Source organism: Tupaia chinensis, unplaced genomic scaffold (assembly GCF_000334495.1).
Source record: "Tupaia chinensis unplaced genomic scaffold, TupChi_1.0 Scaffold141943_1, whole genome shotgun sequence".
Taxonomy (NCBI): domain Eukaryota; kingdom Metazoa; phylum Chordata; class Mammalia; order Scandentia; family Tupaiidae; genus Tupaia; species Tupaia belangeri.
The window spans coordinates 342,997-354,504 of NW_006201797.1; the positions used below are offsets into that span (position 1 = coordinate 342,997).

Genomic DNA, 11,508 nt, shown 5'->3' on the forward strand with positions numbered 1-11,508 from the left:
CCCCATAAGCGAAAATCTCTCCAAAAAAAAAAAAAAAGAAAAAGAAAAAAAAAACTTGAACTACAAGGAGAGTAAAGAAAGAATGATTAGATCCTGGGTGCCACCCACTAAGATAAGGAATACTGGAGAAAGACCAGGTCTGCATGTGGAGAAACCAAACCCAGTTAGACACTCTGAGAGGGATCCATTAGACATCCAGAGAAGGTGTCCGGACGCAACCTGGTACTGGGACGAGTCAGAGCTGGAGGGGAGGCGCCAGCACCTGGCGTTGACAGTGGCTGTGTCGTACCTTCAGCCCCGGAGGTCTAGTCCTAACAGCCATCTTTCTCCTGCCCCAGCATCGCCCTCACTAACTTATCTGCCATTCAAAGACAGATCGGGATCTAAAGCTGTTTTACTGTTTGTCTTTTTTTTTAAACAAGAATCATTCCAGCAGAAGAGGCAGCTTACAAGCCTATACCTTTGAGGAACAGCCTACACTTCCTGTGGTGAGTGTTATCCTCTTCTCTCTATCATCAGTAAAAAAGTAAAACTCGGCACCTTTTTTGTTAGGAACAGAGGCTCAGTGTGTTGCAGTCCTCCTGCCCCCGTTTCCCAGCTGGGACCATAGGCACATGACTCCTTTTGGATAGGATATCACTGTGTGGCCCAGGCCAGCCTCACGCCCACAGTCTTCCTGCCTCAGGCTCCCCAGGCTGTTGGGATCACAAGTTCAGGCCACCCTGCCCAGCCTTTAGTTTTGACTAGGAATCGAACCCAGGCCTTCCATGTAGCCCCAGCCCACACAGCACAGTGTCTTAGCAGCACTCACCACTGCAGCTGGTTCAAACTCAACAACTTTTTCTTTTCTTTTTTTTGGAGAGTTTTTTGCTATAAGGTGCATACACTCGCCAGAAAGACAGAGAGACACAGAGACAGAAAGTGAGAAATCACCCCCAGGGGGGATAGCCACGCTGCAATCTCTTCTCCTCCATTCTCCTCTCAGGATCTTGGGCACGCACACACACGCACTCAGCGTGAGTTTAAGCCACCGGGTCTGGGACTCGAACCATGGTCGGCTACATGGGAGTTCAGTGATATAGCCATTATGCTAACTGCTCATCCCCCTTTTTGTTCGTTTATGATAAATATGATAAATAGCGTCTCCCAGCCCATGGACAAGATGGTGGTAACTGTTGATGCAGTACCTATGTGTGATTTCTGTAGTTAAATTACCTGGGTTCAAATTTCAGTTCCATTCCTTATAAGCTGTGAGAATTTTAGTTCCATTCCTTACAATCTGAGAAAATTCTTTTTTTTTTTTTGGAGAGGTTTTTGGAATTTTTTTCTATAGGGCGCATGCGCTTGCCAGGCAGAGAGAGACATAGAGAAATCACCCCCCAGGGGGATGGTCACGCCACAATCCCTTCTCCTCCATTCTCCTCCTGGGATCTTGGGCATGCACGCACACGCACCCAGCGTGAGTTTAAGCCACCGGGTCCAGGACTCGAACCGCGGTCGACTACGTGGGAGTCCAGTGACATAGCCTTTACGCTAACTGCTGGTCCCAGAAAATTCATTTTTTAAGCCTGAGTTTACTCATCAGTAAAATGGACCAATATTACCATAAGATTCATGTGAGGGTTAAATGACATGATCTATGTTAAAAAAAAAAAAAAGAAAGAAAGAAAAGAAATTTAGTATGTGGTGGTTAGTGATGACATGTTTATTCATATCATTATATCATTATTGCCTTTCTATTTTCTTTACCCAAGAGAAATGCGATACACTTTATTTTGAACATTTCAAGATATCATTTAAAAGCTGACCCTGTGACTGAACAGTTAAGGGAGCTGAATCTCACATGGCCAACCATGGCTGGAATTCCAGCCTGGCAGCTTGAAAAACATGCTAGGCATGTATACATGCATGCCCAAAATCCAAAAGGGTGAAGAAATGGAGAAGAAGGGGTTATGGTGGGCCCATACTGCATTGTAGGATTCTGTGTCCCTCTTTTTTTCCCTTTCTGGTGAGCACATATACCCTCTGGCAAATTTTTAAAAATAATAATAAAAACTATGATTTACTAAATTAAAAATGTAAATCCATTTGCAAAAAATAATAAACCAAATAATCCAATTTTAAGATGAGCTGAACAGATCACTGTCTAAGAAAGACATGACAGATCAAGATGCATGACTTGTTGTCAAAGTAAGCAGCAAGGATGTAGGGGCTCAGAAGATGGGCTTTTGCATCAGAGAAAAATGGGTTACTTTGCCCTTTACTAAAAAAAAAAAAAAGAAAAGAAAAAGAAAGAAAGATATGAATGGCCAAAAAGCACATGAAAAAGTGCTCAGCATCTCTTATCATTAGGGAAATGTAAATCAAAACCACAATGAGCTACCACTTAGTCTTGATCGGAGTACTATCATCAACAAAATAAAGAATGACAAGTGCTGGAGAGGCTGTGGTGGAAAAAGAACCCTCCTACACTGTTGATGGGAATAGTATGGCAACCACAGAAAACAATGTAGAGATTCCTTAAAAACCTACACACAGAACCACCAAGTGAACCAGTTGTCCCACTCCTCAGTATTTATCCAGAGGACAGGGAAACACCCAGTTGGAAAGACATTTGCACATCCATGTTTATTGCAACATTATTCACAATTGCTAAGACATGGCATCAGTCTAAATGCCCCAGAACTGATGACTGGATTTTAAAAATGTGGCACATATATACTATGGAATATTACTCAGCTATAAGGAACAATGAGACCCTGTCATTTGCTACAAAGTGGATGAATATAGAAGAGTTAATGCTAAATTAAACAAGCTAGGCTATGAAAGACAAACATTGTATATCCACTCTCCTTACATACCAAATGTCTGCACTCTAGGGCAGAAATTGGAAGCTTCGAAGATATAATAGTAGGGAAGGCAAGTGCAGACACTGTAGAGACTGCATAAGAGGGGGTGAGGAGAGTAAGGGATGGGAGGAGAGGTTCAGGGGGAAACATTTAACAGACACGAGAATATAAAGTTCTGTGTTGGAATATAGAGAGAGAGAGATCTTTGATTTAGTTGTCATATATTGCATGCATGCTTTGAAAAACCATATTGGGGCCCTGCAGGTAGCATCGTGGTTAAGGTGCTGGAATCCCACATGGGTAACCGCAGTTCTAGTCCTGGACCTGGTGGATAAAAATCATGCCAGGTGCATATGTGTGCATGCCCAAAATCCCAGGAGAAGGGACTGAGGCATGGCCATCCCACCTGGGGGATGATTTTCCACTTTCCCTCTCATTGTCTCTCTTTGTCTCTTGCTCTGGCAAGTGCATGTACCATATGACAAAAAAAAAAAAGAAAAGGAAAGAAAAATCATATTGTATACTATAAAGATGTACAATGATTAGGGGCCAGCACATGGCATAGTCGTTATGTTGCTGGACTCCCACATGGCCAACCACAGTTCAAGTCCTATACCCAGTGGCTTGAAAATCATGGTGTGCATGCATGCCCAAGATCCCATCCCAGGAGAAAAATGGAGGAAAAGGGATTGCAGCATGGCCATTCCCTCTGGGGGTGATTTCTCACTTTCCCTTTCTCTCTCTCTCTCTTTCTCAGGTGAGCACACATGCCCTAAGACAAAAAAAAAAAAAGTACAATGGTTAAATGCAAATAAAAGGGACAAAAAAGAAAGAAGAAAGATGTAATGCCAGCCAGTGGCGTGGTTAAAGCAGTTACATCCCGCATGGCCAGCTGCATGATTCAAGTCCCAGAACTGGGTGACTAGAAGGGCATGCTGGGTTTCTATGCATACATGTCCAAAAAAATCCCCAAAGTAAAGATTAAGAAGGGATTACAATGTGACCATCCCCCCTGGGGGTTGCTTTCTCACTTGCCCTCACTCTTTGTCTCTCTCCACAGAACATATGCACCCTCTAGCAAATTTTCTTAATGTGTTATTTTCCCATTCTCTATTGTAATAAATGATTTTAGCTCAGAATAAAATAAAATATGGTTAATGTTAAAGAGTTAGGAATGAAGAAAAGACATAGTCCTTTTAAAGAATTCTTTCTTATTAATATTTAACTTTTTTGTGATTCTTCTCTTTAGCTTTTGCCTACTTCATCTGGATTACCACCAGGTTGGGAAGAAAAACAAGACGAAAGAGGAAGATCATATTATGTAGATCACAATTCCAGAACTACTACCTGGACAAAGCCCAGTGTGCAGGTACCTACGGTCTGCCTAGTAGTAACCTTTTTTCCTGCAGGATTTAAAGTGTCACATTCTTGGGGCTGGCAGGTGGCATGGTGGTTAAGTTGCTGGACTCTGACATGGCTGACCATGGTTCAAGTCCTGAGCCTGGTGACTTGCTTTCTCACTTTCCCTTTCTCTCTTCCTCTGTCTCTCTGGTCGAATTAAATAATAATCATAATAATAAATAAAATTAAGTGAATAATTTTAAAATGTCGCATTCTTATGTAAGCTATTACATCACTTTATAATGTATACTGGATTTTCTAATTATTTTTTACATTGGTGCTAAGCGTCTACCACTTCCTGTGGTTCTCTAATATATATGAATTACTACTTGTTATTATATAAAACAAGTCTAAATGAGAATTAGGGGATCAAGTAAATGATCTCGTCCATTGGATGATTTTGTAATTTGAATAGTTAAGACTATTACTTTGCTGAAAGTCGGAGTTGGTGACGAGTATGTATTAGAGGAATTTGTGGTGATAACACTGTTCTTGGCAATAGCGAGTGCCTTCTGTTACTCTCTTGTGTTCAGTAAAATATTTCGTCTTATCACCATTTTGCTTGTTGAATAAGTTTTTAATACTGAAAAGTACAAATATTAATGTACCCAATACTCATATTCTTAACACCCATAATTTAACACCATAAGTAAGTTACCATGTTTACTTCTACATGTTGTAAATTTTTTTTTTTGGAGAAGTTTTTGCTATAGGGCACGTGTGCTCACCAGACAGACAGAGAGAGACAGAGAGACAGAAAGCGAGAAATCCCCCCCCCCCCCGGGGCGGATGGTCACGCCGCAATCCCTTCTCCTTTGTTCTCCTCTCGGGATCTTGGGCACGCATGCACACACGCCCGGCGTGAGTTTCAAGCCACCAGGTCCAGGATGCAAACTGCAGTCGACTACTTGGTAGTCCAGCAACATAGCCATTAGCTAACTGCTGGTCCCCTACATGTTGTATTTTTTAAAATGAAGTCTTAGGGCCAGCAGGTGGCATGGTGGTTAAGATGTCTGGATCCCACATGGCCTAGTGCTTATTCAGGTCCTGGACCCATTGGCTTGAAAAACACTCTGGGCATGTGTGTGTGCCCCCAAAATTCTGAAAGGAGGGAAAAAATAGAGGAGAAGGAATTATGATGTGACTGTCCCCCATGAGGGGGAGGGGGTGCTTTCCTCACTTCCCTTCTCTCAGTCTTTCTCACTGTCTCTCTCTGGCAAGTATACACCGTCTGGCAAATTAAAAAAAAAAAAAAAAGAAAGAAAGAAAAGGAAAGAAAACGAGCCTCAAATATTTAAGGACAAGTCAACTCTATGGCCTTGTGGTTAAGGCAGCCAGATACCACATATCTGACCCTGCAATTCGAGTTCTGGGCCCAGGGGCTTGAGAAACACGGCAGCACTTGTGCACGCCCAAAATCCCAAAGAGGGGAGAGATAGAAGAGAAGAGTCAGCATGACTATTCCCCACTGGGCATGCTTTCTCCTCTGCCTCTCTCTGTCTCTGTGAGTACACCTGCCCCATAGCCTGAACGTTCAGGGCCTATTTATAAACGCGTATCCTGTTTGCAGGTTAAGTTACCTTTTCTTCCCCACAGCTATTTGTGAGTTGTCCATCAAGTAATGTATTGCAATGTGGTTTCATTAATCTGCTAGGTCGCAGTGGAGACCAGACAGCTGCCCCCCAGCCAGAGCTCGTCTGTAAGCCCTCAACCACAGGTCCTCTCAGGTGACTCGGCACAGCAGGTGACCCAGCCGGCTGAACTTGAGCAAGGATTCCTTCCTAAGGGCTGGGAAGTCCGGCATGCACCAAACGGGAGGCCTTTCTTTATTGACCACAACACCAAAACCACCACCTGGGTAGCTTTAATACTCTTCTGTTTAAGTTTATAGTAGCAATAGTGATTGTAGGTATTGTTCTTTCGGTATGAAAGATTTTTCAGTGTACAGATTTCCTAGGATTCATTGAAAGATATGTTGAATTTTTAATAATATTTTAATAACATTTCTATTTATGGTATGTTTACGCCTCTTTTAAATATTGTTTTGAGTTGCCATGGAGATAGTCGTATTTGCTTTCTATTTCTGGTGTTTAACTCACTAACCATAAATGCTTAGGAAGATGTTTAGTGATAATCATGGATCTTTATGTGAAGCTTTATATTGATCGTTTCAAAGTAGTTTTGAATGCGTATCTCATTATGAAAAAAAACCTCATGGGTAGAACATTTATTTTTACTTTACGATAAAGTTGTTCAGTGATTGGCTCACCACTAATAGACTACTGAAAATTAGCAGTAAATGAATAGACTTTAATTAACCTAAAAAGACCAATACTGGAGCCAGCAGGTGGTATGGACGTTAAGGGACTGGATCCCACATAACTTACTGCACAGTTCAAGTTCCCAACCCAGCAGTTTGGAAATCACATTAGGTATATGTGCACGCATGCTCAAAATCCTGGCAGGAAAATGGAAGAGAAGAGACTGTGGTGTGGCCATCCCTCTGGGAGGTGTTTTTTTTTACTTAATCTCTCTCTCTGTGTCTGGCAAGTACACAAAACTTAAAAAATGGGGGGAAAAAAAAGAAAACAGATCATGTATGGGCCAACCCTGTAACCCAGTGGTTGCAGGAGCTAGGTATCACATGGCCAGCAAGGCAGCGCAAATCATGAACCCTGCAGCTTTGAAAACACACAGGTGTATCCGCATGTGTGCCCAAATGCCAACAGGATGGGAAAATGGAAAAGGGATTGTCATTTCCCATGGTAGAGTACTTTCTTCCACTCTCTCTGGCAAGTACACATGCCTAAAGACAACTTTAAAAAAGAGAAATGATATCCAAATGAACTCCCAGCTCTTTTGGTTTTTATGCGGACAAGAGCCCTGTACAGTGAGTGACACAGTCTCCGAGGCTTGGCGCTGAATACCCTGAATGGCTTCTGTGTAAGACATGATCAGTTTTACTGGTGCTTTTCTGAGAACTGACCCTCCTAACCTTTTAATATTATAGCCTTAGTGTGATCATTTTAGAAGGAGAAACTATTATATCACAGATTAAGGAAGTGAAGTTTTAAACATCCATGAATATTAGAAGACATGGTAACAAGTCAACTTTCATTATTTTAACTTTGTGTGTGTATTACTGTCTTTATTTACTCTACCAAAAAAGGAAGATCCAAGATTGAAGATTCCAGCTCATCTGAGAGGAAAGACACCACTTGATTCTTCTAATGATCTAGGACCTTTACCTGTAAGTTATGGAACGGCTACGAATCTAACTCGAGTAGCTCAAACGTTCTGTGTTTTGAAATATAGTCATTTTTTAGCAACCATACTTGTGTTAACGTCTTCTATTAAACCTAGAATATGCAAGGTCATTTAGTCATCTGGTCCATGCAGTTTTTCCTCCCACACGTCTAAAACCCCTGTCCTCATGTAACTGTATTATGTTCTTAATTATAGCCAGGCTGGGAAGAGAGGACTCACACAGATGGAAGAATCTTCTACATAAACCACAGTATGTTTGCAGTATTTTTCACTGCATTATTTTTTTGTAACACCAAAGTGTGCGCATGGGAAAAAGCACCTCCTTTTTTTCTTTTCTTTCTTTTATTTTACTTTTCTTCTCTTCAGATATAAAAAGGACACAGTGGGAAGACCCTCGGTTGCAGAATGTCGCAATTACTGGACCAGTAAGTCTCTCTGTGTCAGTGCGTCTGATGGGATTGTCCTCTCATCTGCCTGCCAAGGGCATTTGATGGAGGGCTTACTCCTATAGGCATTGAGAGAAAAACAGGTTTGCCATTTTCTCCTCTCCCCACCACTCCTACCCTAAGTCTCAACTATTTAAAAAGATCCTATAACATCATTATCCGTGCTCCATGTAATAGCATTGGGGGACTAAGGCTGTTGACCTCGGGCTGGAACTCACCATTCTCTGAGACAATGGAGAACGGTGACAGTCCTTGGCAGATCTGGAAGGGGCCAAGAAGGTTTCACAACAAGGAAGTGGCCGTGGGCGTTCTGTCAACTCCAGGGTGATATCTTGAACTTGGCAGAAGTAGAAATCTCATTAACAGTGCCCACTGGATGACACCTCTGTATTTAAATATAAATAGTACTGCGCATAATGATCACACTATTCTTTTTTTTTCACACTATTCTTGATACAGATTCATTACAGGAAAATCATTCTCTTTTATATAGTTATTTTTTCCATTTTTAAATTCCGATTCTGATTTCACAAAAAATAAGTAAAGTTGAAGATACTGTTTTGTTAGATCACTCTTTAGTATATCAGTGCGTAGTCTTTAAAAATAATGGATAAAAAAGGCATCTCCTCAGAGTTCAAGGCAAAAGTACATTTTTCACATTGTTCCCTTAATGGAGAAATCGCTTTCAAAGTCTTTTTAGAAATGGAAATTTTTGTTTCTAATATTTCTCTACTTGGAAGAAATCTGTATCTGGCATGTCACACTTTAAGAATGATGAAAGTTACAGGCATAAGAATTGCTGAATCAAATTTTATCATAAACAGAGAAATGAAACATTTTAAAGTTTTACCTTTGTCTTCAAGTTCAAGTTTTCTTTCCAAATGTTTCCTTTTAATGCCTTTAATGAATGTTTATAAAATACCCAGCGGGGAACTTTAAAAATTTTTTGAGAATAAAAACAACCCAAATCTTTATTTTTCTAACATTTTCTACTCCAGGCAGTGCCCTACTCCAGGGATTACAAAAGAAAGTATGAGTTCTTCCGAAGAAAGCTGAAGAAGCAGGTTAGTGATAGTCACAAAAGTACTTAAGAATGATCATCAGAATTCTCTATATTTGTAACGACTTTAAATGAACACGTTCTCATAGGAAAACTATGTTTATTTTTTGAGTAGCTGTTACAGATCCTTAGATACCAAAATAATTTTATGTTTTTAGTTTGCAGCATATTGTGTAATATGGAAAAATAGTATGAAAAGTTGGCTTTAAAGAGCTCTAGCTTGGTGTTTCCTCCTTGGGTCTGTGGGGCTTGGTTCTCTGTAGGATCTGAGCAAAAGCAGCTCCAAGATTATCTTCTGGCCTCGCCTTTGATTGTGTTGGAGGCCTCGCTGGATTCCTTTCCTCGTTTTCCTGTGAGATTCACTCTCTCCAGCTTCCAATACGACATGGCTCTGCATAATTTTAAAATAGAACTGTGAGTGGGCAGTTCTCTTGTTATTTACCTCCCTAGGACTATCAGATATGTTTGCTACACATTTTTCCATCACCACAAACTCGGTATATTTGGAAGTAAACTTAGCTGCCCATCTAGTTCATGTCTGTTGGTGGCGACCATTTTTAATGCCTAACATGGTCATCCTTTCCCTGCAGTTTAGGAATGCTACCACTAGGTGGCTATATTGGGTTATAGTTTCTTGTGTTCTAAGCCAGAAGCCCACGTTTCCCAAGAGTCAAGATGGTGGGTCTGCTGCCAACGATTTTCCATCCTGAAGTTTAGCAAAACTGAAATGTGGTCGTTTTTTAGTACAAACATGTTATAACCCCACAAGATCTATAAGTATCAGCAACCTTGTTTTTTTCCCCCTGAATTATTTACTTAATTTTATTTATTATTTTCTTCAGTTTGGTCAGAGAGAGAGAGAACACGTACACAAGCCACCAGATCTGAGACTCAATCCACGGTCAGCCGTGTGGGAGTCCAGTGCCCCAACCACCGTACCACCTGCTGGCCCCAATATCAGCAACCTTTTAAATTCATCTTAAAGAATAACTAATTGCTAAAATTGCTCTGGAAACTTGTTTTCTACTAGGCTTTGGGAGTTTTAATCTTTGTTGACTTGTTTTTCTGTTAAATATTTTCATTCTTAATGAGAGTATTTCAGTGGAGTGGAAGCGCTAGAGTTTCTATTTGCCACATGATAGGGTAGCTAATGGTTAATGTCTTCTAGGTAGCACAAGATGAGAGAAAAGGCCCCTATTAATGGGCCATAGAATACAAAAACCGTGAGGAAAGCAATGATATGCATTGAGCTTTTATTATATACTAGACATTCTTTCTAGCAGGTTACAAGTATTATTAAATTAATCTCTACAGTGACAATGCAAGGAAAGGACTATAACCACATTCTACAGGTGAGGAAACTGAGGCACTGAGAGTACATAATGCTGTCAAGTCCCGTGATTGTGAAGTAGAAAGGGCAGATTCAGACCGAGTGGTCTAGCTCAAGAGTCCATGCTCTTAACCAACGGGACATACGGAATTGGTGGTGAAGAGAGCTAGCATTGGAACCGGACAGCGATGGAGTGGTAAAACTCAGTGCTCTGTGTGTCTGGCTCACATGGGAAGGCTCTGGGTTTGAGTCTCAAGACCTCCCTGAGTGTAGTAGGCACACACGTGCTCATGATCTGGGGTCAGCCGAGGCTGGAGTTGGATTGTGGGGTGCAGACTTTGCTGGGAGTCTGTCTCTGTTTCTCTTAGTGAATGGATTACTGAGTTGAATTTAGAAAATAAAAAAAGAGAGAGAGAGAGAGAAACTTTGTATAGAAATTGCCAGAATACAACAAAAGTATATAAAGAGGTGAGCATATGAAAGAAAGATGAAGGAAGCCAGCAGGTGGCTTAGTGGTTAAGGCACTGGACTCCAATGTGCTCGACAGTGACTTGAAACTCACACTGGGTGCATGTATGTGCATGCCCAAAATCCCAAGAGGAGATTGGAGGAGAAGGGACTGTGGCATAGCCATCTCCCGGGGAATAATTTCTTACTCTCTGTCTCTCATCTCTCTGTTGAGTGCATATGCCTTATGAAAAATCTTTCCCCTTTCTAAAAAAAAAAAGAGGAAAAAAAAGATTAGGAAATCTAGAGTCAGTCCAAAAAGAGTGGGAGGAGGCTGAAGCCTGTACTCTTGATTAATAAAAAGTCCAAAGTAGGATTTAAAAAATAAAAAACCAACCTAAATCCATATCTAGGCACGTCACAGCAAAACAAAATACTAAAACAGAAAATATGTTAAAAACCAGCGCTTAAAAGCCTTGAGCTGTCTTTAACTTTTCCTTCTTTCTCTTCAACATCTCATTAGTTAGGAATAATGATGGCTAATCATTACTGAGTTCACCATGTGCCAGATGTAAGCACTTTGTTTTTTTATTTTCTAGAAATTTTCATTTTTCATTTTTACTTTTTTGAACATGTATGAAATTGCCCTGGCTTTTGTTTGTTTGTTTGTTTGTAACTCTGCAATGATACACCATCCTCTCCTGTGGT

At 40.8% G+C, this 11,508-nt stretch overlaps 1 protein-coding gene across 7 annotated transcripts in view; it reads left to right on the forward strand.

Moving 5' to 3' along the window:
• The window catches only part of NEDD4 (NEDD4 E3 ubiquitin protein ligase), a 166,440-nt gene that overhangs the window by 135,803 nt on the left and 19,129 nt on the right, over positions 1-11,508 (forward strand). For 6 of the 7 annotated variants that reach the window (XM_006163286.3, XM_006163282.3, XM_006163284.3 and 3 more), the window contains 6 exons: positions 4,099-4,218; positions 5,905-6,108; positions 7,420-7,500; positions 7,713-7,767; positions 7,884-7,942; positions 8,962-9,027. In XM_006163286.3, coding sequence (XP_006163348.1) covers positions 4,099-4,218; positions 5,905-6,108; positions 7,420-7,500; positions 7,713-7,767; positions 7,884-7,942; positions 8,962-9,027 — 585 coding nt within the window. The remainder of the gene's footprint in view (positions 1-4,098; positions 4,219-5,904; positions 6,109-7,419; positions 7,501-7,712; positions 7,768-7,883; positions 7,943-8,961; positions 9,028-11,508) is intronic. The other variant, XM_027766253.1, reaches the window with a different exon arrangement.